Consider the following 27,666-nt stretch of genomic DNA (forward strand, 5'->3'; position numbering starts at 1 on the left):
AAGGATACAGATCAAGCCCTCATAGGGACAGAAAGCCTCGATGGACAGGCACAGCATTCGAGGTCAAGCCCTTGTAGTGACATAAGGCCTGCACAGACATTCACAGCATTTGAGGTCAAGCAATTTTAGGGACATAAAGCCTGGATGGACAGGCACAGTGTTAGAGGTCAAGCTGTCGTAATTCAACAAAAGATGTTTTTAGAGCAATAGAGACTGCCATTTGTGAAGCAAGAAATGAGCTGGAGATTATTGTGAATACCCAGAAGCTATTAAAATCTTAAGTCAGCTTTTTATGTTCTTTCATTCCAAATGTGGACGGACAGGCACAACATTCGAGGTCAAGCACTTGTAGGGACTTAAGGCCTGGATGGTCAGGCACAGCATTAGAGGTCAAGCTCTTTTAGGGACTTAAGGCCTGGATGGACAGGCACAAGATTTGAGGTCAAGCCCTCGTAGGGACATAAGGCCTGGATGGACAGGCACAGCATTCAAGGATAGAGGACAAGCCCTTTTAGGACATAAGGTCTGGACGGACAGGCACAGCGTTGGAGGTCAAGCCCTTGTAATTCAACAGAGGATGCTTTTAGAGCAATAGAGACTGCAATTTGTGAGGCAAGAAATGAGCTGGAGATTATTTATGAATACCCAGAAGCAATTAACTGTACATATACTGTACTTCAGCTGATGACAAAGTAACATGAAGAGCTCTCAGAAATAAGAAAACCGCTACTGAAGTCCAAATCTACAATATCAACATATGTTGTCTTTGTAGTTTACACAATGCCTCTGTAAACTATGGGAATACAGAGGATTTACTAGAGTGCAACTCCCTCCAGTTTTCTACAGTACTAGAAACATTACTATTGGCAGCTAAGAAAGATTTCAGGAACATGGCCCATAATATGAAGGTCATGAAATCTAGTAGGCATATGAAATATGCAAGCTCCAAACATCTGAAGTCAGCTTTTTATGTTCTTATATTCCAAATGTTGCAAAACAGGAAAAGAAAATTCTGGAAAGAAGTAGTACACAAATACATGAAACTGAAATTAGAAATACTAGAACTAAACTCAGACAGGCACAGCGTTTGAGGTCAGGCCCTTGTAGGGACATAGTGCCTGGACAGTGAACGGACAGGCACAGCGTTTCAGGTCAGGCCTTTGTAGGGATGTACGGCCTGGACAGTGGAATGACAGGCACAGCATTTAAGGTCAGGCCCTTGTAGGGATGTATGGCCTAGATAGTGGACGGACAGACACAGCGTTTCATGTCAGGTACATGTGCTGATATTATCTGGAGCATAGGAGGGAGTTGGAGCTGCTGCAAGGCTTTCAATTGCTTGTATTCATCTTGCCATTCACAGGGAAAATTTGGAAACCCAAGCAAAGGCAGGCTTATTTTCAAAAACACTAGCATTTCCATCAACTCTGGTGCCAGCCTTGAGCGGTGAGGACTCATGGTATCCCCTGTCATTGAAAATACACGTTCACTGGGCACACTGGTTGGTGGACATGACAGATATCACTGAGCAACTTTGGCTAGGTGTGGCCAGACAGTAGACTTGTGTGCCCAATATGCCAGCGGATCTGTCTGCATGTCCTGTGTGGGCTCTGAGAGATACCATGTCACTAACAGTTGTGCTGGTGTCTCCTTTGCTTGGGTGGGCTGAGAGTCACTCCTGCCAGCTGCTTTCCTCTAGCCCGTAGCAGAACAGTTGATTCTTTATGGGCAATAAAGATGTGAATCGTGTGCCAGATCGTCTTAACGATCAGATTCGGCTGGGGGGGGGGGGGAAATCTGATCGTTAAGATATGTGAATTGGAATCGTTTCCGATTCCAATTCACATTGCTAATTTTTTTTTTAGGGAGGCCCGCGCCGCTAAAAAAAAAAAACCCACCCGACCCTTTAAATCGACCCCACTCTCCCGACCCCCCTAAAACTTTTAAAAATTACCTGGTGGTCCAGGGGGGCCTCGGGGGGGCCTCGGAGAGAGATCCAGAGGGGCCTCAGGGAGAGATTTCCCGTTCCCAGGCATCAGCTGTTCTAAAAAAAAAATGGCGCCGATGCCCCTTTGCCCTTACCATGTGACAGGGTATCCGTGCCTTTGGCCGGCCTCTGTCACATGGTAAGAGCATTGGATGGCCGGCGCCATCTTTACTCATCAGCCTATGGTTTTGGGGGGGGGGGTGGGGTCGATTTAAAGGGTCGGGTGGGTTTTTTTTTTTAGCAGCGCGGGCCTCCCTGAAAAAAAGGTCGGGAGGGTGGGGGAGGCTAAGGGGGGTTGATTTAAAGGGTCGGGTGGGTTTGTTTTTTTTATCGGGCCATCAGCTCCATTTTAATTAGTGGCCACCAAAATGGCGACGATGGCCCGAGAGCGGGAGATCGCACCGGGACCCCCCCCCCCCCCCACTGGACCACCAGGTAATTTAACATTTTGGGGGGGTTCGGGAGGGTGGGGGAGGGTAAGGAATTGGTTTTAAAGGGTCGGGGTGGGTTTAGGGGTTGTTTTGGTGTGCCGGTTTTCCCGCCCTCCCCCAAATAATTCCCGTGCCCTATTTAACGATACAATACAAATGCCCCTGATGATAAATTGGGGGCATTTTTATTGTATCATGCACTCTAACGATTTAGGACGATTTTAAAATTATCTGACGATAATTTTAATCGTTCAAAAACGATTCACATCCCTAATGGGCAACATGCCTTTGGTGTACTGAAGTGGAGGAGGAGGAGGTAGTAGCTGTCGCTGACAGAGTGCTGCTCCTGCTTGGGCTAGCACAACTCTCTGAAGTGCCCAACGCTGTTTCCTCTTCTGCTTCATGCCTAATCTGTCTCTGCCTATGGCGCTCCTGATCACGGACTTTTACTAACAGCAGGTCCTTCACAAATTAGAGACAATTGGACTGTAGGGCGAGTTTTCTTTCACACGGGGATCACAGACTGTGGCGAGCATGTAAGTGTGGTCTTCTGTTAAAGGTCTTAATCTCTCTTGCATCTGATGCTGCAAAAAGTCCAGACAATGCAGCACCTCAGCTGTCATTCCTTCTTCCTATTTAAAGCCCTCCAAATTTTCATCCAGGAAATTAACTATAGGGATGATGTCAGCCAAGGCGGCACTTCTGGAACTCATCTCCTCCGTGACATCCTTGAAGGGCTGCAGGATTTTTAACAGCTGACTCATGACTAACCAATCATGATGCCCTAGAGGATTCTGCACACCTATGTCCATTGTACCAGAAAGTTCATGAAGGGGTGTCTGCAGCTCCAGTAACCTCTCCAGCATCATAAAGGTGGAATTCTACCAGGTGCCAATGTCTTGAATGAGACACTTGTGAGGCATCTCCAAATCAGTCTGCTTTTGTCGGAGAACCTGCCCCGCCTTGATACTTCTGTGGAAGTGTGCTGCTATGTTCCTGCACTTCTGTATTAACCTATGCAGGTATTGATTCTCTTGGTCATTGGAATCCAACCCCAGAGCTGACTTCACTACCAGGTGCAGAGTGTGTGCAAAACATCGGATGTTCTTAAAGTGCCCGTTGTTTATTGCCTTAACCATGTTTGCACCATTGTCTGTGACAAAGAACCCTGCCTAAGTATTCCTGTCTCACTAGTGTAGTTGCCAGCCCTCCAGCATCTGTCTGATGCATGCTAGAATATTGGCTGCGATGTGGGCCTGGTCCGTCAGGTGGGTGTGCAGTAAAGCCCACCTCCACCCTGATACTTGTTCACTAATAGAGCTGCTGCCTGCCCCTGCCTCTGCCATGTCCCACCAGTGTGCTGTCAGGGAGAGGTAAGAGTGTGCAGCATTTATGGCGGTCCAGATATCGCAGGGAGAGTTAAGAGTGTGCAGCATTCATGGCGGTCCAGATATCACAGGGAGAGTTAAGAGTGTGCAGCATTCATGGCGGTCCAGATATCGCAGGTTTTTACAAGTGTGATAAAAGTAGTTAAAATGTTGCTTTGCAAGAATGAGTAAGTTTTGTTATGCCTTACATAATAGGAGATCCCCTGAAGAAGGCAGACATAACTGCTGAAACATCGATGTTGGGAGTTTGAACAACATATATGCAGCAGTGGGAGACAGCATTGCAATTAAAGCATAAAAACAAACACAGCAAGTATTTACAGCAAACGGCACCGGAGTATTTGAATTAAAATATAGCAGCGATAAATAACATTAGATGACTCCTGAAAACAGCAAGTACAGGAGTGAAAGTGAAAAGTAAAAAAAAAAAAAAAAAAAAAAGGGAACATGATTTGATTGTGAAATAATATTAAGGAGAAATGCTGGATGTGATTTTAAATTTAGGGTAACACGAGTGAGAGGTGGAATACATTTTAAAGAAAAAAATGTTTGGAAAATAAATGAAATGGATGGGAAAGAGTAAATAAGGTAATTGAGAGTGCTACATACACGAAACTGGTTGCAGCCCTATGCGGGCAAGAGCCAGACGACTATAAGGCACATGAATTGTCTGATACAATTTCCCAGAGCAAAAAAATTTTTTTATTTTGTTTTTGGAATATTTAAGTAATAAGTTCCTCCAATATTGGGGTTGTCTATTTGTAGTTTTGAATATTGACATCATCATGTATTGAACATATCATATTTTAAAACTATCTGTAACAATTGTTTTGTAACTGTGGGAAGAAAAAGAAGCACTAGGGAGAAAGGTATTTACAAAAAAAAACGAGCTCAAGAGGAGGACTCCTGCTGGGCTCAGGGGATATGGTGCTCAGGTAATGGGTGCAGGGCTACCAGTTCAAGAGCAGTTGTTAGCCACTCCTGAATAGCAACCATGTGCTCCAGCAGTGCAGCCAATCCCCTGAAGTCAGACACATTTTGGCACAGCCACTCTAGAGCTATTCCCACAGTTTCCTAAGAGCTGAGCTATTGCAGAGAAGCAGGTGCTCCTTGTACAGAGCCAGCCTCAGGAGCTGCAGGTGGCAGCACAGTGTCAGTGCCAACCTGTGACACAGCATGCTGGCCTTCCTCCTCCTCCAAAGGGAGACCCCAACTGGATCTTCACCCTCAGGATCTGGAGCAATAGGGGGTGTGGCCCTATGGTGGGGGGACAACTAAAAGGAGTATGGCTGCAGGCTGGCATGTGACTTCTGCTGTGGTACAGCCAAGGGATGGAGAAGAGGCCTGGGTCTGGTTTCCCTGGCAGGACTGGGTGAAGGCCAGAAGGTTGCGGTGATGCTGGTGCAGCAGCTGAAGCAGCAGGAGGGACCTGGTCCTCCTCCTCCTTCTCAGATTAGGTGCTGGTTTCTGCAAAAAGAGAAAGATGTTTGGGTTAAATAAGCAAATGGTGTGAAAGGCAGTGTGAACTGGAGGTGGATAAATTTTGTGAGTTTGTGGGCTAAGTGTTGGTTAGATTTAAGAGGAGGGTTTGTGGCAAGGGGTGTAAAGGAAGTAATAGGATACTGCTTAGTTATCTTGGATTAGGAGGCTGTAACTAAGTCAGGGCTTCAAAACCTTGTCCTGTGAGAGTCAGTAGATGCAAATTTATCTCATGCATATTCATTGTGGACATCCTGAAAATCTGACTGGCTGTGGGGTCCCCAGGATACGTTTGAGAAGCCCAAATCTAAGTAGTACAAGAGAATGAGGCTTCTATAAGGCAGGCATGAACAGCATGGTCACAACAAAGTTGGAGACCCAAGCTGCATAGCCCTGTAGAGGGCTAATTTTGAGAAACTGGTTCCATTTCCTTTGTGTCTGGTGAAATTGGCCTTGTGGACGTGGGGAAAATATGTTAAAATGGTCGGAGAGTTCCTGTAGAAAGTAACAATAAGGAATAAGTTGGACATTGGCTACAGTTTGAGCCCTTCCCATCTGAAACCCCAATGTAACCCCTGGTCCACTGGGGTTGCCTTCTCAGCTCTGGGGGGCATGGGATGAACCCACCTAGAGGGAGGAAAAACAAAATCTCTCTTAGGTGTGGGATGGGGACAGGACAATCTACAGGGCTAAAGTGGGCCAAGGACACACAAGCATGCCTTCCTACCAAATAAGTCCATTGTTCACACTGAACAATTGTGCTCCAAACTAGAAAAAAATGTTTATTGTAGAGAGTTCTTCAATCAATCACAAATACAAAAACAGTAGGGTAAACCACAGTCCAATACTTTTTAAAGGATTGTTGCATCAATTTTAGAACGTCATATCCCTTTTACAATCCTTCCTCTTCAGTCTACCCAGGCTCTGTTACTTCCATATACCCCAACTTAGTTACTCACAGTGTCCTGCTCAACTCAAGGAAGAAATCCCTTCACAAGTTCCTGCTGGCATAGTTTGCCTCCTATTCCAAGCAAGTTCCCAGCAGTTAAAATACTCTTTATTCAACACAAAATCATAGCTCTTCTTTTTTACTTCAGGCTTCCTGAGTCACTGGATGAGTATCTCTGCCTGACTCAAATCAAATTTGCAGATGATACAAAATTATTCAGAGTAATTAAATCACAAGCAGATTGTGATAAATTGCAGGAGGACCTATGAGACTAGAAAATTGGGCATCCAAATGGCAGATGAAATTTAATGTGGATAAGTGCAAGGTGATGCATATAGAGAAAAATAACCCTTGCTGTAGTTTTAAAATGTTAGGTTCCGTATTAGGAGCTACAACCCAGGAAAGAGATCTAGGCGTCATAGTGGATAACACATTGAAATCGTCGGTTCAGTGTGCTGCAGCAGTCAAAAAAGCAAACAGAATGTTGGGAATTATTAGGAAGGGAATGGTGAATAAAATGGAAAATGTCATAATGCCTCTGTATTGCCCCACAGTGAGACTGCACCTTGAATACTGTGTACAATTCTGGTCGCCGTATCTCAAGAAAGATATATTTGGACTAGAGAAGGTACAGAGAAGGGCAACTAAAATGACAAGGGGAATGGAACAGCTCCCTTATGAGGAAAGACTAAAGAGGTTAAGGCTGTTCAACTTGGAGAAGAGACGGCTGAGGGGGGATATGAGAGAGGTCTATAAAATCATGAGAGGTCTAGAAAGAGTAGATGTAAATCGGTTATTTACTCTTTTGGATAATAGAAGGACTAAGGGGCACTCCATAAAGTTAGCATGTAGCTCATTTAAAACAAATCATAGAAGATTATTTTTCACTCAACGCACAATTAACCTCTGCAATTTTTTGCCAGGGGATGTGGTTTGTGCAGTTAGTGTAGCTGGGTTTAAAAAAGATTTGGATAAGTCCATTTCCTGCTATTAATCAAGTTGACTTAGAAAATAGCCACTGCTATTATTAGCATCAGTAGCATGGGATAGACTTAGTTTTGGGGTTCTTGCCAGGTACTTGTAGCCTGGATTGGCCACTGTTGGAAACAGGATGCTGGGCTTGATAGACCCTTGGTCTGACCCAGTATGGCAATTTCTTATGTTCTTATGACTCCTGCTTCTCCCTCCCTTTAAACCTTGGAGAGGATCACAGCCACATCCTCCTGTTTGCCTGTTCACTCTGGAGAAGTCACAGACAAAATGTAGTCAGGGTTTTTATAACCTTCTCCTGAACTCAAGCCATAGGGACTGTACCAAACTGTCAAAAAGTATGCGTAACACCCTCTGACCAAAAGATGACCTTCAGTCACTGGAACTTTCCCAGCTCCATTAGCTCAACCCTATAGGATTTCCCTTAGGAGTAAATTCACCACCTTAACATAACACATTCACATTATGTGAACTTTACACACTTTCTTTAGCACACAGGTGTTATTGTTAAAACCTTTACTAACATTGAAAAACTTCAGAACAGTCTTACAAGCACTAATATTTGCTAGCACCGACTACTGTAATGCCCTTCTCCTGGGATTACCATACTCAACATTAAGACCACTCCAAATACTACAAAATTCTGCCGCAAGAATTACTTACTGGTAAATGAAAAAATGATCACATTACTGAAACGCTAGCAGAACAACACTGGCTACCCATCGAATACAGAGTTCAATACAAGACACTTTGCACAATACATAAATTAATACACGACGAAAAAGCAGAATGGCTGAACACAGCACTACGTGTTCATGTCCCACATAGAAACCTCAGATCAGCTAACAAAGCACTCCTACCCATCCCTTTGGTTAAAACAGCCAGACTGACCCAAGTTAGGGAACGGGCTCTATCCTTAGCTGGACCAATACTGTGGAACACCATGCCCTTAGAAATTAGACTACAGAGAGATTTTAAACTATTCAAAAAGAGTTTAAAAACCTGGATTTTCAAGCAAGCATTTTACAAAGAGAACGGTAAATAGTGGTATATGAAATCTGGCTGCAGAACACAGGAATGCAGCACCTTTTTCAGCTCAATAAGCGAGTTTTTTTATTAAGCAAAACATACATTCCAATAGAGTTAGATTTACAATTGAAACTGAGATATGTAGAAAAAGGACAAGATCTTTAACTTTTTGCAAAATAGTTTTTATTAAGAAACTATGTTACCGGACTTCAAATGGCACCTTCTAGAGATAGTTTTAAATTATACATCTTTTATAAATGTATATATGTGCCTCTATGTAAACAGTTGTGATGGTATACCACTTAATGATGGTATAAAAAAAGATTTTAAATAAACAAGTAAATAAATACTAAAAATACCCTGACTTTATGTATTTGCCTCCATTCCCCTTAATAGGAACATAAGAAATTGCCATGCTGGGTCAGACCAAGGGACCATCAAGCCCAGCATCCTGTTTCCAACAGGGGCCAACCCAGGCCACAAGAACATGGCAAGAACCCAAACACTAAGAAGATCCCATGCTACTGATGCAATTAATAACAGTGGCTATTCCCTAAGTAAACTTGATTAATAGCAATTAATGGACTTCTCCTCCAAGAACTTATCCAAACCTTTTTTGAACCCAGCTACACTAACTGCACTAACCACATCCTCTGGCAATAAATTCCAGAGCTTAATTGTGCATTGAGTGAAAAAGAATTTTCTCTGATTAGTCTTAAATGTGCTACTTGCTAACTTCATGGAATGCCCCCTAGTCCTTCTATTATCTGAAAGTGTAAATGACCGATTCACATCTACTCATTCAAGACCTCTCTTGATCTTAAAGACCTCGATCATATCCCCCCTTAGCCATCTCTTTCCCAAGCTGAACAGCCCTAACCTCTTCAGCCTTTCCTCATAGGGGAGCTGTTCCATCCCCTTTATCATTTTGGTTGCTCTCCTCTGTACCTTCTCCATTGCAACTATATCTTTTTTGAGATGTGGCAACCATAATTGTACACATTATTGAAGGTGTGGTCTCACCATGGAGCGATACAGAGGCATTATGACATTTTCTGTTTAATTAACCATTTCCTTCCTAATAATTCCTAACATTCTGTTTGCTTCCTAACATGTCTGTCTATTGGTGCATTAGAGGGTAAAGGGACAGCTTTGTGGAAGCATTTCAGTATGACACAAAGGGTTAATTTAGCTTCATATGAGATAGAAACAGTTATGATTTATTCACAGTTAAAGCATGCAGCTTTGTGCTTACGTTCACTAAAAACTTATTTGTGTTAGCTCTCCCTTGCAGCCCCCTAGTATAATCAGAATTTAGTACTGACAAAAGAAAAAGGATGTAGAGAAGAAAGTATTGTACAAGGTCAGCACCAGTGTGTTTGGATCTTTTAAAGGAAGAGAGAAATATTACTGTTCAGAGAATCTGTATGGAGAGATCCAGGAATTGGCATTAGGGAGGTATCTGGGACTCTTGCCTTATCTCTTTCCAGATGAGCCAACCTGCACAAATTTACAATAATTCTTCTATTGTAGCTACTCCTCCCTTAGGAACAGGTATTCTGTACTACCTCAGACCTTGGCTAAAGGAGACACCACCCAGGAAAATGATTTTGGTGTCATTATGGATAATATATTGAAATCCTCAGCTCAGTGCTTGGTGGAGGCTAAAAAAGCAAATAAAATGTTGGGGATTATTTGTAAAGGAAAGGAAAACAGAACTGTGAATAACATAATACGTCTGTCAGTTCAGGTCACACCAACTCAAAAAGGTAGAGTGGATCTAGAAAAAGAATAAAGAACTGCAGAAAAAATGATAAAGGGGATGGAATAGCTCTCTTATAAAGAGAGGATAAACAGGTTAGGGCTCTGCAGCTGGGAGAAAAGATGACTGAGAGGCGACTTGAGAGAGGTTTATAAAATTATGAGTGGGGTGGAATAGATAAATAGGGAACTGTTATTTACATTTTCAGATAGTACAAGGACTAGGGTGCACTCCATGAAACTAATGGGCACAGTAGCAGATTTACAACACATCAGAGTTAGAATTTTATACATTTACTTAATATCTCCTTAAAATTAAAATGCAGAATGAAAATAAGAGAAAAGTTAAGATCTTAACTATTTCATCTAGCTGTTTGCTGAATTATGTAGGACATATTTTTCTAGGGTAGTAAATTTTACAACACTTATCATGGAGGAAGTAAAACAAATATTCTTACTTGTGACAGGTTCTGGGAGCAGGAGATTCAGTGAAGCTGTAAGCAGGAGCCGATGTCTCTAAGTGCACTGGAACCGACACTCCAAAAACAATATCCCCTTTCTTGGAGTAATCCTGGAGATCTGGACTGGGAAGGGAACAGCTGTTTTGGATGGGGAGGAGATGACACCACTGAAGGAGCAGCATTAAGATGAAAAAGATTATCTGAGGTCTAGCTGTTCTACTACTGTATGTTGATGATCCAACCAGGCCGGAGGGTTTAGACAAAGTCAGGAAGTGAAGAGTAAACTGGAAGTGGTCACTAGATGCACTGATTGCCTCTGTCCTAATTTGTTGGACATCACAGTCTAGATTCTCCATAGAAGCTAAAGAGGACATGTCTTCTTGCAATCTGTATCTCTCCTGTAAAGCAGCCTTTTTATAGATCCTAACCTGTGATTTTTGAGGGATCCCCTGGGAGAGGAGGTGGATTTCAAGGTCTAAATTTGGTAAAATGTGGCACAGGCTGTATAATTATTTATGTCCTGTGAGAGGTATACTGCTGATGGGATAATCACCAGCTACAGAATAGAATTATTTTAATGATGGGCTTTGCAAATTGAAGTATTTCAAACACTATTATTAGGGGAGATAACGTTGTGGGACTTTCAGTTATGGACCCAATAGAGTTGCTAACCCTCCAGAATTTTCCGAGAGTCTCCAGGAATTAAAAAGCAACTTTCAGGAAAATGTTGCAAGCAACCCTGGACAAAAAAACATAGCAAAATCTAAAAAAAAGAATATTGACTTTTGTGTAATTTTTATCTGGATATCACTTTCTCATTAGATTCATATATTCTTTTTGATTTTAACTTAAGGAGTATTTTCATTGTTACATGGTAACATGGTAATATATTAAATGACAGCAGAATAAGACTCTTTGGTCCATTCAGTCTGCCTGTTATTCCTATCTACACTGTAAAATATATACCAGCTGAACAGTACCTAGCTGCACCAACTTGCTGGCCTTGTGGAGGAATTGGGGTGTTATTAATCCTAAAGCAATTGTCTCGTTCATGATTGGTGAGCTTTTGATCTGCTGTGCAGTTCGTACTGCCCAGCTCATGGAAAACGGACCAGGTCTATGCAGGCAGAAGCAGACACACAATAGATTGGAGTGTAGTTATTGGAACTGTAAACCCTTGAGCCAGCTTGAGAGCAGATGGATCCACCGAGGGAAGGCCCTCTAGTGGCTCTCATAGCTGGGAGGTGGTGCAGGACCAGGAGACTAGACTGGAGCTTCACCTTTACCAGCCGCCATTCCATGCAGGTTGAGCCCTTGGGTGCTGGGGCTGGCAGGACTTAGGCGAAGGTCTCCTGGCAAAGAGAGTCCAGTAGTCGGTCCGAGTCAAGGCTGGCAGAGATTGTCTTTCAAGATCCAGAAGAACGGAGACGGTCCAGGAGTCGAAGCGGGCAGCATCGGTGCAACATGGTAAACCAGGCCAGAAGTTGGGACAGGCAGAAGGCAAGCAGGAACCAGAGAACACGCCAGAGGTCAGGACGGGCAGAAGACAAGAGAATCAGGATACCAAGCCGAAGTGAGAGCCGAGGAGACAACCGAAGACAGGAACTGGAGGTGGAGCGGAACCACAGGAGCAGGAACACAGGAACTCAGGAAAAGCACTGGAACGAGCTGGAACATAGGAACAGAGGCAGGAATAAGCAGGAACACAGGAACAGAGACTGGAACACAGGAACAAGCAACTAGTTACTCTCTCTAGCTGACCTATTGCCAAGGTAAGGAAGAGAAGCATGAAGTGGGCTTAAATAGCCTCAACCGGTGATGTCAGCATTGGGGGCTGGGCTGAGATTTCCCACCACGGCCCCTTTATATCCCCAGATAGGCTGCATGAGCACGCCTAAGGGGGAGGAGCCCTTGAAGCAGTCGGTGGCGTTTCCCTCATGGGGAGAACGCCGCAGCAGAACTCCCTCATGGGGAGAACGCCGCAGCAGAGGCCCGGTGTTGCCTGCCCAGCAGGACTGCAGAGGAAGGCAGAGGCCAGCATCTGCTGGTTAAGGTAGGAGGACCCGGCTGCGGTGGTCCGCAGCTGGGATTCCCAACAGTACCTTATGCCCCCCTCCGAGAAAGACCAGGCTTGTTAGGGTGCTCACGATGGAACTGGTGGAGGAAGGATTTGTCCAAGATGTTGGAGGCAGATTCCCAGATGTTTTCCTCTGGGCCAAAGCCCTGCAAGAAGATTAAGTACTCCCAACGTCTGAGGATGTACCTGACGTCTAGTATGTCTTGGACTTGATAGGTAGGGTCCTCATCAGCTACCACATCCAGGGGTTCAGGAGGCTTCCGATGAAATGCTGACAGGACTAGAGGTTTCAAAGATGAAACATGGAAGGCATTGTGGATTTTTACGCTTGATGGCAAACGCAGATGATATGAGACTGGACCTAGGCACTCAGTCACGGTAAAGGGCCCGATGTACTTGGGTGCAAAGCGCATAGAGGGCACCCTCAAGCGGATGTGACGAGTGTTCACCCTCACTCGATCTCCAGGTTTAAAGAGTGGAGCCTGCCGACGGTGTTTGTCTGCACCCTTCTTGGTGGACTCAGCCGCTTCCTGCAGATGAGTCTGTGGTGTTCCAGAGTGCATGTTGTTGAGCCGTGAGTTGAGCTGCCAGTGAAGCCATGGCCAACGGTAAAGGCAATGGTGGCATGGGTTGCTTCCCAGAGACAATCTGAAACGGAGATGCTCCAGTCGCAGAGTGGATGTGATGGTTATACGAGAACTCTGCCCAAGGCAGAAGGGGTGCCCAGTCATCTTGTCGGTGTCCCACGAAGGAGTGGAGATAGCCTTTTAAAGTGCAGTTGGTCCACTCTGCAAGACCGTTCCCTTGCAGGTGAAAAGCAGACATAAAATCCAGTTTAACTCTGAAGTTTTTACAGAGAGCACACCAGTACTTGGCGGTAAACTGTGATCCATGGTCCGAGGCTATATGTCTGGTTAGACCGTGTAGACGAAAAACATGTTGGGCGAATAAGTGGGCAAGTTCAGGTGCCAAAGGAAGTTTCGGAAGAGCCACAAAGTGGGCAATTTTCGAGAATCTTTCAATGGTTACCCAAATAACTTGCTTCCCTTCAGATACTGATAGGTCCACCACGAAGTCCGTGGAAATGTGGGTCCATGGCTCTTCAGGAATGGGGAGCAGCTGCAAAAGGCCCCATGAGCAAACGGCTTCTGTCGGGCACAAGTGGGGCAAGAGCTGACATAGGCCTGGATGTCTCAATTGATGTGAGGCCACCAATAGTAGCGAGTCAACAGTTCCAATGTGCGGGCCCTGCCAGGATGACTGGCGGTCAAAGAGTCATGGGCCCAGGATAGGACTTTCTATCAGAGACGGAGTGGCACCACTGTCTTGCCTGAAGGGACTATGTTGGTAGCAGCAAGATGGACCTTAGCTGAATCCAAAATATATTGGGGTATGACCGGGGTATCCTCAGTCTCAGATGTGTGGGAGAGAACGACAGCTCTGATGTTCTTCGAAGCTGGGCAATATTGGAGAGAGAAGTTGAATTGGCTGAAGAACAGGGACCAGCATGCCTGCCGAGGATTCAGCCGCTGAGCCCGGCACAAGTCCTCCAAGTTTTTGTGGTCTGTATATACAGTTACTGGGTGTTGAGCCCCTCCAGCCACTGCCACCACTCCTCAAAGGCCATCTTTATAGCAAGAAGCTCTTTATCCCTGAAACCATAGTTTCTCTCCGTGGGGGAGAATTTCCGGGAGAACTGGCTGAGCACGGCCCCTACTGTGGAGTCAGAGGCATCCACCTCCACTTTAAATGGCCGAGAAGGATCAGGATGATACAGGCAGGAGACTTGGAGAAAGGCCTGTTTTAATTCTTCAAAAGCTTTAAGCGCTTCTGGTGGCCAATCTCTAGAATTGGACCCCTTTCTAGTAAGTGCGGTGAGTGGAGCTACTATGTGCGATTAGCAAGGAATGAAGTGCCGGTAGAAATTAGCAAATCCAAGGAAATGTTGGAGAGCCTGGATTCCCACAGGGCGTGGCCAGTCTCTGATACTAGTGATTTTCTCTGGGTCCATATGGAAGCCAGTGGTGGATACAATGTACCCTAGAAAGAGAAGAGACTCTTGCTCAAAGAGGCACTTCTCAAGCTTAGCATAAAGGTGGTGTTCCCGGAGCACACGCTGTACCTCTTGGTGATGTGAGAGAAGGTCCTTAGAGTAAACGGGCACATCATCCAAGTAGACAATTATGCACGAATGGAGCATGTCCCAGAAGACCTCATTCATGAGATTTTGGAAGACCGCCGGAGCATTGCATAGTCCGAAGGGCATTATCAAATACTCATAATGGCCATCGCGGGTATTGAAGGCGGTCTTCCATTCATCGCCAGGCTTTATATGTATTAAATTGTATGCCCCCGAAGGTCGAGTTTCATGAAGATTTTGGCTCCTTGCAAGCGATCCAGGAGCTCGGGGATGAGTGGGAGATGGTACCGGTCCCGACGGGTGATGGTGTTGAGGCCAGGGTAATCAATACATGGCCTAGGGAGTCATCCTTTTTAGCCACGAAGAAGAATCCAGCTCCTGCCGTGGAGGTTGAGGGCCGGATAAACCCTCTCTCTAGATTGTCTTGGATATATTGAGCCATGGCTTGCATCTCAGAGGATAGACTCGACCTCAGGGAGGAGTAGAATCGGGTAACAAGTCAATAGCACAGTCAAAAGGCCGATACTCAGGTAGTGTTTCGGCTTTCTCTTTAGAGAAGATGTTGATGAAGTCAGCATATTGTGCTGGTAAGGACATAGACGAAGTAGCCAACAGTATTCAGGACCAGGGTAATTCTGGTAGGCAGGTGGAGAAACAAGCCGGTCCCCAAGCTGCAATCTGCAGGGTCTCCCAGTCAATACAAGGAGAGTGCTTTTGGAGCCAGGGTAGCCCCAGCACTACCGGTTGAATCTCCTTTTCCAGTATGAAGAAGGTGATCAATTCCTCATGGAGAATCCCAGTGTGGAGAGTCACTGGAGTGGTGATGGAGGTCACACGACCAGGAAGGGGACTCCCGTGAATGGAGGAAATTTGCAAGGGAGGAGTTCTCGGAAGTACCGGGAGCTGTAGCTGTTCCACCAATTCCGCCAAGATGAAGTTCCCTCCGACTCCCAAGTCAATGAAAGCCAGTGTAGGGAATGGTCCTCCTGAGTACTTCAGGGACACTGGAACCATGCATTGGGGAGCAGGATTCACATAGCCTAGGGTCAGCTCCCCTGTGACTCCTAGGCTCGGGAGTTTTCCGGACGTTCTTTGCACTGAGCCAACAAGTGACCCTTGCCGCCACAGTAAAGGCAGAGGCCCAGAGAGCGACATTGCTACCTCTCTTCAGGAGTGAGAGGACTGCGGCCCAGCTGCATGGGTTCTTCAGCTCGTGACAAGTTAGACTCAGTGGGAGGAGGAAAAAAGGAAGTCGCCAATGGAACGGACCTATGTTCGGGTTTCAATTCTCAGGCTCGTTGCTATAAGCGGCGGTCAATCTGCCTTGTCAAATCAAACAAAGATTCAAGGTCATCAGGCAGTTCCCGGGCTGCAAGCTCGTCCTTGATCGTCAAAGGCAGACCCTCCAGGAAAATACTTTTCAGGCTGTCCTCTCACCAGACCAGTTTTGAGGCAAGCGTGCGGAAATTGACCGCATTGTCGACCAAGGGTCAGGAACCCTGGCGTAAATGGAGAAGCACTGTGGCAGCTGTGATTGTCGAGCAGGCTCATCAAAGACCTGTTTGAACATTTGGACAAAGCACTGAAGGTCCCAAGCAGGGAGTCGCCTCGTTCCCACAGGGGGGAGGCCCAAGCCAGGGCCCTGCCATCCAGCAAGGACAGAATGTACATTGTCTTGATTTGGTCAGACGGGAACTGCATTGGTTGGAGCAAGAAGCGCATAAAGCAGTGGTTAAGGAAACCCCGGCACTGCTTAGGATCCCCAGCATAGTGAGGTGGTGCTGGCAGATGCAGGGAAGCCAAAGGCACTGGTACTGGAACTGGAGGCGGAGGTGGTGCCGCAGTCTGAGGGGTGGAGTCCAGGCGGTTAGCCAGCTGCTCAACGGTGGCAGCCAAGAGGTCCAGGCAGTGTTGCTGCTGCTGCAAATGTTGAGCCATGCCCAGAATGGCCTGGAGGCCGGAGAGGACCGCCGGGTCCATGGCCTTGGCAAACTGTTGGAACTGTGGACCCTTGACCTGGCTTGAAAGCAGATGGATCCACCGAGGGAAGGCCCTCTAGTGGCTCTCTTAGCCGGGAGGTGGTGCAGGACCAGCAGATCAGACTGGAGCTTCACTTTTACCAGCCCTCATTCCTCGCAGGTTAAGCCCTTGGGTGCCGGGGCTGGCAGGACTTAGGCAAAGGTCTCCTGGCAAGGAGAGTCCAGTATACGGTCTGAGTCGAGGATGGAGGAGATCCAGAAGAATGGAGACGGTCCAGGAGTCGAGGCGGGAGGCAGCGGTGCAACACAGTAAACCAGGCCAGAAGTCGGGGCAGGCAGAAGACAAGCAGGAACCAGAGAACACGCCAGAGGTCAGGAAGGGCAGAAGACAGGAGAATCAGGATACAAAGCCGAAGTCACAGCCGAAAAGACAACCGAAGACAAGAACTGGAGGAGGAGTGGAACCATCGGAGCAGGAACACAGGAACTCTGGAAAAGGCACTGGAATAAGCTGGAACACAGGAATGGAGGCAGGAAAAAGCAGGAACAGAGACTGGAATGCAGGAACAAGCTACTCTCTCGAGCTGACCTGTTGCCAAGGCAAGGAAGAAAAGCAGGAAGTGGGCTTAAATAGCTCCAGCCGGTAATGTCAGCATTGGGGGCCGGGCCAAGATTTCCCGCCATGGCCCCTTTAAATCCCCAGCTAGGCCACACGCCTAAGGGGGAGTAGCCCAGGAAGTAGTTGGCGACGTCTCCCTCGTGCGGAGAATGCCACAGCAGAAGCCCGGCGCAGCCTGCCCGGCAGGACCGTGAAGGAAGGCAGAGGCCGGCATCTGCCGGTTAAGGTAGGGGGACCCGGCTGTGGCGGTCCGCGGCTGGGATTCCTTGGCTTAAAAGAGCACTGCTGTATCAATATAGGTGAGTCTGGAAAACTGCCCAGAGACCCCCATGAGAAGGAAGTGGCTTGCCTTCTTGGTTTAAAAGAGGACTGCTGTACTAGACCAATAAAAAAAAGGGTAGATTTTATAAGAGTACGCCCGCGCAGCCTGCCTCCGTTCCCTCCGAGGCCACTCCCTCCGAGGCCACTCCGAAATCGGAGCGGCCTCGGAGGGAACTTTCCTTCCACCCATTCCCTCCCTTCCCCTCCCTTCCCCTACCTAACCCCCCCCACCCCAGCCCTATCTAAACCCCCCTACCTTTATTTTAAAACTTATGCCTGCCAGATTCACATCCAGAGATAGGATCTCTGAGTTTATAATCCCCAGTGCTGGAAAGACCGGTCTTGTCTGTCTCATTATACTCCGAGTATGATAAAGCATTAATTATGAAGTATTACTTTAAAGCGATAAATGTTACCTATTTAGGAGGGCTCATCCGTATATTTCCTGATTTATCCAGAGTAACTCAGTTACGCAGGAAATATTTCTTAAAAATGCGCCCAGAGGCTCGTGCACTGGGTGCGGAATTTCTTTTGAGATATCTGGCAAGATGTGTAATAAAATACTCTGGAAATGTTTATGTGTTTTATAATCCTGAGCATTTAAGGGAATTCTTAAACGCCAAGAAGGCTAACCCCGCGAATTAAAAGATATGCTTGCGCTGAATTAGTGATGGTATAACAGGAGAGCTTTGCCTTTATTAATTTGTTTTTCAATTTAATTACTCCTCTTGTATTCTATCTCTCTCTCTCCCATAATATTTCCTGAGAAAATGTGAAAGTCAATTTATTTTCTATTTTATTTCAGACTAAATGGAATATATTTCTTATGTGTTAATCTTTTGCTGAATTTCTAAGCAAAGTTATCTTTGTTTGTTATTATAAAACTTAATAAATGAAAAAAAAAATCCATAATGTCAGGGAAAGCTAGACTTGGTCAAGTGATTGGGACTGGCAGAGGAGGCACTTCAAAGGCAGTGCCAGTCCCCCATTAAAGTTATAAAGGGACCAGTTTCAATCTAAAAACTCTGGAGGGACAGGCAGTTCCATTAAGAAAAAAATGAAATCTAAAGATGATGCATTGCCACCACCTGTTTCTGACCCTGTAGTTTTGGAGGTGAGGGAAGGGGAAGCTAAGTCATGCAAGACAAAATGGCGACACCCAAAAACAGCAGTGTGACAGCAGTCTCAACTTAGCGTTCACAATGTAGCACAGGCACTGTTTGCTTCTGATTCCGATGAAGAATCATCTTGTGTGGGATTCTCATCAGAAATGGAAGAAGTAATAGCTGATGAAGGTTTAGGAGGATCTGTTAGTCCTTTCTTAGCCTCCACTTCAGTGCTGCAGGGGAGAGATGAAACTGATGACGAGGAGAAAAAGTCAGCGCAGACTCAGAATGTGACTGATGCCCATGGCATTGCTTCTCAGGGTGCACCCACTACTTCAGCTCCAGTGCCAGTATCCACCACGAAGGCTATAGAGAAGGAATCACGAAAGACATCTGTGATCTGGAGCCACTTTAAAGTGACAGAAGATCCGCGTTTTGCTCAGGGTAATTACTGTGGCAGGGCTATTAGCAGATGCAATCAAATGGGACATCTATCTAATTATGGCATGACGCTTCATATGAAGAGGCAACACCCAACATCAGTACTGCCATCTGGGGATGGTGGCAGTACCAGTCAGGGGACCCCTTTTTCCAGGCAGCATAAAGTGGTTTAAAAAGAGCACAGTCACCCCATGCCCACAGCCCCTTCTAGCAGTCAGGTGGCAGGCTAGGAGCCCCCTGCCATGTGGCAGAGGTGACAACCCACCATGGAGGAAATGGGGTAGAGTGCTGTAACGCTATCCTGGGGAAGGAGGCAGGCAGCCTCAACAGTTGTAACCAGGAGCATTGGGGAAATGATTGCCCTTGATGACCAGCCCTTGCAGATAGTGGAGAATGTGGGTTTCAAGCATTTTATGAAGGTCGTAGTTCCAAATTACAAAGTCCCCTCCAGAACCACATTTAGCAGAAAGGTCATACCCAGTCTGTACAACCAGTGTCGCAGTCACATCCAAGCACTGCTAGCTAAGGCAGAGGGGAGTGTGAATTTCACCTGCGATATCTGGACCGCCATGAATGCTGCACACTCATAAGAATATAAGAAAATGCCATACTGGGTCAGACCAAGGGTCCATCAAGCCCAGCATCCTGTTTCCAACAGTGGCCAATCCAGGCCACAAGAACCTGGCAAGTACCCAAAAACTAAGTCTATTCCATGTAACCATTCCTAATGGCAGTGGCTATTCTCTAAGGGGCGGATTTTAAGAGCCCTGCTCGCCGGTGCGCCTATGTTCAATAGGCCTACCGGTGCGCGCAGAGCCCCGGGACTCGCGTAAGTCCCGGGGTTTTCCGAGGGGGGCGTGTCGGGGGCGGGGCGGGGCCGAGCGGCGTGCCGTTTCCAGGGTGGGACGCGGCGTTTCGGGGGCGGGCCCGGGGGCGTGGTTTCGGCCCGGGGCGGTCCAGGGGCATGGCCGCGCCCTCTGGAACCGTCCCCGGGTTGAATCTAGGCGCGCGGGGATTTACTTCTCCCTCTGGGAGGCGTAAATCCCCCAACAAAGGTAAGGGGGGGGGGGTTTTAGACAGGGCCGGGGGGTGGATTAGGTAGAGGAAGGGAGGGGAAGGTGAGGGGAGGGCGTTAGCGAATTCCCTCTGAGGCCGCTCCGATTTCGGAGCGGCCTCGGAGGGAACGGAGGTAGGCTGCGCGGCTCGGCGCGCGCCGGCTACACGGAATCGGTAGCCTTGCGCGCGTCGATCCAGGATTTTAGCGGCTACGCGCGTATCTACTAAAATCCCGCGTACTTTTGTTGGCGCCTGGAGTGCCAACAAAAGTACGCCAACGCGCCGTTTTTGAAAATCTACCCCTAAGTGAACTTAATAGCAGGTAATGGACTTCTCCTCCAAGAACTTATCCAATCCTTTTTTAAACACAGCTATACTAACTGCACAAAGCACATCCTCTGGCAACAAATTCCAGAGTTTAATTGTGCGTTGAGTAAAAAAGAACTTTCTCCGATTAGTTTTAAATGTGCCCCATGCTAACTTCATGGAGTGCCCCCTAGTCTTTCTACCATCTGAAAGAGTAAATAACTGATTCACATCTACCCGTTCTAGACCTCTCATGATTTTAAACACCTCTATCATATCCCCCCTCAGTCGTCTCTTTTCCAAGCTGAAAAGTCCTAACCTCTTTAGTCTTTCCTCATAGGGGAGTTGTTCCATTCCCCTTATCATTTTGGTAGCCCTTCTCTGTACCTTCTCCATCGCAATTATATCTTTTTTGAGATGCGGCGATGAGAATTGTACACAGTATTCAAGGTGCGGTCTCACCATGGAGCGATACAGAGGCATTATGACATTTTCCGTTTTATTCACCATTCCTTTTCTAATAATTCCCAACATTCTGTTTGCTTTTTTGACTGCCGCAGCACACTGCACCGACGATTTCAATGTGTTATCCACTATGACACCTAGATCTCTTTCTTGGGTTGTAGCACCTAATATGGAACCCAACATTGTGTAATTATAGCGTGGGTTATTTTTCCCTATATGCATCACCTTGCACTTATCCACATTAAATTTCATCTGCCATTTGGATGCCCAATTTTCCAGTCTCACAAGGTCTTCCTGCAATTTATCACAATCTGCTTGTGATTTAACTACTCTGAACAATTTTGTGTCATCTGCAAATTTGATTATCTCACTCGTCGTATTTCTTTCCAGATCATTTATAAATATATTGAAAAGTAAGGGTCCCAATACAGATCCCTGAGGCACTCCACTGTGCACTCCCTTCCACTGAGAAAATTGCCCATTTAATCCTACTCTCTGTTTCCTGTCTTTTAGCCTCTCCCTGACAGCACACTGGTGGGACCTGGCTTAGGCAGGGGCAGGCAGCAGCTCTATTAGTGAACAAGTATCAGGGTGGAGGTGGGCTTTACTGCACACCCACCTGACGGACCAGGCCCATACCGCCGCCAATATTCTAGCATACATCAGAGAGATGCTGGAGGGCTGGCAACTATACCAGCGAGACAGAAATCCTCAGGCAGGGTTCTTTGTGACAGACAATGGTGCAAAAATGGTAAAGGCAATAACAGAAGGGCGCTTTCAGAACATCCGATAGTGGTAGTGAAGTCAGCTCTGGGGTTGGAGTCCAAACACCAAGAAATGAATACCTGCAGGACTTAATACAAAAGTGCAGGGACATAGCAGGGCACTTCCACAGAGGTGTGAAGGCAGGGCAGGTTCTCCGACAAAAGCAGACTGATTTGGACATGCCTCAGAAGTGTCTTATTCAAGACATTGCTACCCGGTGGAATTCCACCTATATGATGCTGCAGAGGTTAGTGGAGCTGCAGACACCCCTTCATGAACTTTCTGGTTCAATGGATATAGGTGTGCAGAATTCCCTAGGGCATCATGATTAGTTAGTCATGAGTCTGCTGGTAAAAATCCTGCAGCCCTTCAAGGATGTCAAGGAGGAGCTGAGTTCCAGACATGCCACCTTGGCTGACATCATCCCTATAGTTAATTTCCTGGATGAAAATTTGGAGGGCTTTAAACAGGAAGAGGGAATGACAGCTGAGGTGCTGCACTGTTTGGATATTTTGCAGCAGCAGGTGCAAGAGAGATTAAGGCCTTTAACAGAAGAGCAGACAGACATGCTCGCCACAGTCTGTGATCCCCGTGTGAAAGGGAAACTCACCCTACAGTCCAATTGTCTTTCATTTGTGAAGGACCTGCTGTTAGTAAAAGTCCGTGATCAGGAGCACCATAGGCAGAGACAGATTAGGCATGAAGCAGAGGAGGAAACAGCGACGGGCACTTCAGAGAGTTGTGCAAGCCCAAGCATGAGCAGCACTCTGTCAGCAAAAGCTAGTACCTCCTCCTCCTCCACTTCAGTACGCCAAAGGCATGTTGCCCATAAAGATTCATCTTTTGTGCTACGGCCTAGAGAAAAAGCAGCTGGCATGAGTGACTCTCAGCCCATCCAAGCAAAGGAGACACCAGCACAACTGTCAGTGACATGGTATCTCTCAGAGCCCACAGAGGACATGCAGACAGATCTGCTGGCATATTGGCCACACAAGTCCACTGTCTGGCTATACCTAGCCAAAGTGGCTCAATGATATCTGTCATGTCCACCAATCAGTGTGCCCAGTGAATGTGTATTTTCAATGACAGGGGATATCATGAGCCCTCACTGCTCAAGGCTCGCACAAGAGTTGATGGTAATGCTAGTGTTTTTGAAAATAAAGCTGCCTTTGCTTGGGTTTCAAAATTTTCCCTATGAATGGCAAGATGAATAAAACGTTGTGCCTGTCCGTCTACTGTCCAGGCTATACGTCCCACAAGGGCCTGACCCGAAACTCTGTGCCTGTCTGTCCATTGTCCAGGCCATACGTCCCTACTAGGGCCTGACTTGAAACGCTGTGCCTGTCCATCCACTGTCCAGGCCGTACGTCCCTACAAGGGCCTGACCTGAAATGCTGTGCCTGTCCGTCCACTGTCCAGGCTGTACATCCCTACAAGGGCCTGACTTGAAACGCTGTGCCTGTCCATCCACTGTCCAGGCCTTACGTCCCTACAAGGGCCTGACCTGAAATGCTGTGCCTGTCCGTCCACTGTCCAGGCCGTACGTTCCTACAAGGGCCTGACCTGAAACTCTGTGCCTGTCCATCCATTGTCCAAGCCGTACGTCTCTTCAAGGGCCTGACCTCAAACGCTGTGCCTGTCTGAGTTTAGTTCTTGTATTTCTAATTTCAGTTTCATGTATTTGTGCATCACTTCTTTCCAGAATATTCTTTTCCTGTTTTGCAACATTTGGAATGTAAAAACATAAAAAGCTGACTTCAGATGTTTGGAGCTTGCATAGTTCATATGCTCAATAGTTCTCCTGACCTGCATAATATGGGCCATGTTCCCGAAATCTTTCTTAGGTGCCAACAGTAATGTTTCTAGTACTATAGAAAACTGGTGGTAGTTGTACTCTAGTTCATCCTCTGTCTTCCCATAGTTTACAGAGGCACTGTGTAAACCATAGAAACATAGAAACATAGAAATGATGGCAGAAGAAGACCGAATGGCCCATCTAGTCTGCCCAGCAAGCTACGCACTTTATCCTTTTTTTTTTTTTTTTTAATCTTTTACTCTCTCCCACCTGTTACTATTGGCTTCCAGTACCCTCCAGCCCTAATTCCCCTCCACTCCACCACCAATGAAGAGAGCAGCGCCGGATCTGCATCCAAGTGAACATCCAGCTCAATTAGAGGTAGCAACCGCTGCAATAAGCAGGCCACACCCCTGCCCCATACTCTTACCCACCCCTGGTTTTTTGTTTTGTTTTTTTTGGAGATGGCAGCCCTCCATCCTTCCGCTCCGTGAAGGTGGAACACCAACCACTGGCATCCCGCTCCATGAATGCCTCTGTGGCTACTGCCGCTCCGTGCAGTGTTTTGCTGCCTCCTCTTTATTCACGTCCTCTAGACTTGATGGATCCACAGGGGCGGATTTTAAAAGCCCTGCTCGCGTAAATCCGCCCGGATTTACGCGAGCAGGGCCTTGCGTGCCGGTGCGCCTATTTTCCATAGGCCTGCCGGCGCGCGCAGAGCCCCGGGACTCACGTAAGTCCCGGGGTTTTTCAAGGGGGGCGTGTCGGGGGTGGGGCCGATTGGTGCGGCGTTTTGGGGGCGGGACGCGGCGTTTCGGGGGCGGGCCCGAGGGTGAGGTTTCGGCCCAGGGCGGTCCGGGGGCGTGGCCGCGCCCTCCGGAACTGCCCCCGGGTCGCGTCTCGTTGCGCTAGCGGCCCGCTGGCGCGCGGGGATTTACTTCTCCCTCCGGGAGGCGTAAATCCCCCAACAAAGGTAGGGGGGGTTTAGACAGGGCCGGAGGGGTGGGTTAGGTAGAGGAAGGGAGGGGAAGGTGAGGGGAGGGCGAAAGAAAATTCCCTCCGAGGCCGCTCCGATTTCGGAGCGGCCTCGGAGGGAACGGAGGTAGGCTGCGCGGCTCGGCGCGTGCCGGCTACACAAAATCGGCAGCCTTGCACGCGCCGATCCAGGATTTTAGCGGATACGTGCGGCTACGCGTGTATCTACTAAAATCCAGCGTACTTTTGTTGGCGCCTGATGCGCCAACAAAAGTACGCGAAGGCGCACTTTTTTAAAATCTACCCCACAGTGTTTATCCCACACCCCTTTGAAGTCCTTCACAGTTTTAGACTTCACCACAAATTCAACATAGGTTGATATTGTAGATTTGTACTAGAGTAGCAGTTTTCTTATTTCTGAGAGCTCTTCATGTTCCTTTGTCATCAGCTGAAGTGCATAAGTACACTTAATAGCTTCTGAGTATTCACAAATAATCTCCAGCTCAGTTCTTGCTTCACAAATGGCCGTCTCTATTGCTCTAAAAGCATCCTCTGTTGAATTATCTTTCAGAAATGAAAAAGATGCCATTTTATTCTGGCAGTGAATCAGTTCAAGAAGATGTGACAGATCTAACCACAACATACCTGCACAAAGGAAATCCTCTAATTCTGTGCCTGTCCGTCCAGGCCTTAAGTCCCTATGAGTGCTTGACCTTTAATGAGTGCCTGTCCATCCAGGCCTTATGTCTCTATGAGGATTTGACCTCTAAAGCTGAGCCTGTCCATCCATGCATTATGTCCCTAAAAGGGTTTGACCTCTAAAGGTGTGCCTGTCCATCCAGGCTTTATGTCCCTAAAAGGGTTTGATCTCTAACGCTGTGCTTGTCCAACTAGGCCTTAAGACCCTATGAGGGCTTGACCTCTAATGCTGTGCCTGTCCATCAGGCCTTATGTCTCTATGAGGGTTTGACCTCTAACGCTGTGCCTGTCCGTCCAGGCCTTATGTCCCTATGAGGGTTTGACCTCTAACGCTGTGCCTATCCATCGAGGCCTTAAGTCCCTATGAGGGCTTGACCTCTAATGCTGTGCCTGTCCATCAGGCCTTAAGTCCCTACAAAGGTGTGACCTCTAATGCTGTGCCTGTCTGTCAGGGCTTTATGTCTCTACAAGGGTTTGACCTTGAATGCTGTGCCTGTCATCCAGGCCTTATGTCCCTACTTGGGCTTGACCTCTATCCTCAATTGCTTTGCCTGTCCATCCAGGCTTTAGGTCCCTACATGGGTTTGACCTCTATCCTCAAATGCTGGGCCTGTCCGTCCTTGCTTTATGTCCTTAAAGGGGCTTGACCTCTATCATTGTTTGCTGTGCCTGTCCGTCCAGGCCTTATGTCCCTATGTGGGCTTGACCTCTATCTTCGAATGCTGTGCCTGTCCATCCAGGCTTTATGTCTCTACATGGACTTGACCTCTATCCTCGAATGATATACCTGTCCGTCCAGGATTTATGTCCTTAAAACGGTTTGACCTCTATCCTCGATTGATGTGCCAATCCGTCCAGGCCTTATGTTCCTAAACGGGTTTGACCTCGAATGCTGTGCCTGTCCATCCAGGCTTTATGTCCCTAAAAGTGCTTGAACTCTATCCTCGATTGCTGTGCCTGCCCATCCAGGCCTTAAGTCCCTACGTGGGCTTGACGTCTATCCTCGAATGCTGTGCCTGTCCATCCAGGCTTTATGTCCCTACGTGGGCTTGACCTCTATCCTCGATTGCTGTGCCTGTCTGTCCAGGCTTTGTGTCCCTACATGGGCTTGACCTCTATCCTCGATTGCTGTGCCTGTTCATCCAGGCTTTATGTCCCTATAAAGGGACACCCTGTCACATGCTAAGGGCAAATAGCCATCGTTGCCATTTTGTTTACTGGCAGCAGACGGCCCGAGAGCGGGAGAATGCTCCCGGGACCCCCACTGGACCAACAGGTACTTAAAAATTTGGGGTGGGTTGGAGGGGTCCGGATGTTGGGGGGATACTAAAGAACTCATTTTAAAGGGTTGGGCTGTGTTTTTGGGTTATCGGCTCGGCACAGTCGATGAAAAAAAACAACATTTCCAGTACTGGTATCTCCCCAACATATTAATTAATAAACACAGAAGCAAAGAATTCATTTACACTTTCTGTGATGGCTTTCTTAAGAGCACCTTTAACCCTTCAGTCATCTAATGGTCCAACCGACTCCCTTGCAGGTTTCCTGTTTCGGATATATTTTAAAAAGTTTTTATTATGAGTTTTTGCCTCTATGGCCATCTTAATTTCAAATTCTCTCTTATACTGTATTATCAATGTTTTATATTTAACTTGGCAATGCTTATGCTTTTTCCTATTTTAGTCAAATGGATCCTTCTTCCAATTTTTGAAGGACTGTTTTTTTGGATAAAATAGCTTCTTTCACCTCATCATTTAACCATGCTGGTAATCATTTCACCTTCCTTCCACCTTTCTTAATGTGTGGAACTGTACTTCTAAGATAGTGTTTTTAAAAAATATCCATGCCTGTTGTACACTTTTAACCTTTGCAGCTGCACCTTTCAGTTTTTTTCTAACTATTATCACTATAATCTTACCCAACACGCATGGGATTTCTACCCATATAGATTCTACTGAGCATTTAGTCTCTTGTATGATCTTTCTCCTGTTGTACTCTATGCCCTTCTAGACATAAAGTGTCACGCCCCCACCAAGTTGATCCTCCCTATCATTATGATACAAAATATATCCTGATATAGCACTGTCCCATTGGTTATCCTCCTTCCATCAGCTTTCTGAGATTCCAGTTATATCTAGTTCATCATTCACTGCCATACACTTTAACTTTCCCATCTTGCTTCTTAGACTTCCGGCATTGGCATATAGATATTTCAAAGTGTGCATTTTATTTGTATTAACAACTTGCTTTTCAGTTGATTGGGATAATTTGGAATCCTTTTGCTAAGGTGATTATTTATGTAAACTGCTGCCCCTGTGGGGTAAAGAATGCTGTCGTGGCCAAGGTTGATGTTAAGAGTGTAGTCATGTGACCAGGGCAGCAAGCTCGCAGGTGTTTCCCACAGGAGTGCAGTTTAATGACTTCCTCCAAATTAAGTCTCCCACAGG

General features: G+C 46.8%; 1 protein-coding gene across 1 annotated transcript in view; it reads right to left on the reverse strand.

The window, feature by feature from the left end:
• The window catches only part of LOC115098444 (vomeronasal type-2 receptor 26-like), a 98,882-nt gene extending 85,767 nt beyond the window's left edge, over positions 1 to 13,115 (reverse strand). The window contains exon 1 of the mRNA XM_029614954.1: positions 12,623 to 13,115. Within this exon, the coding sequence (XP_029470814.1) occupies positions 12,623 to 13,115 (493 nt within the window). The remainder of the gene's footprint in view (positions 1 to 12,622) is intronic.
• Positions 13,116 to 27,666: the final 14,551 nt, after the last annotated feature.

The sequence above is a fragment of the Rhinatrema bivittatum genome, chromosome 1 (genome assembly GCF_901001135.1).
Source record: "Rhinatrema bivittatum chromosome 1, aRhiBiv1.1, whole genome shotgun sequence".
NCBI lineage: Eukaryota > Metazoa > Chordata > Amphibia > Gymnophiona > Rhinatrematidae > Rhinatrema > Rhinatrema bivittatum.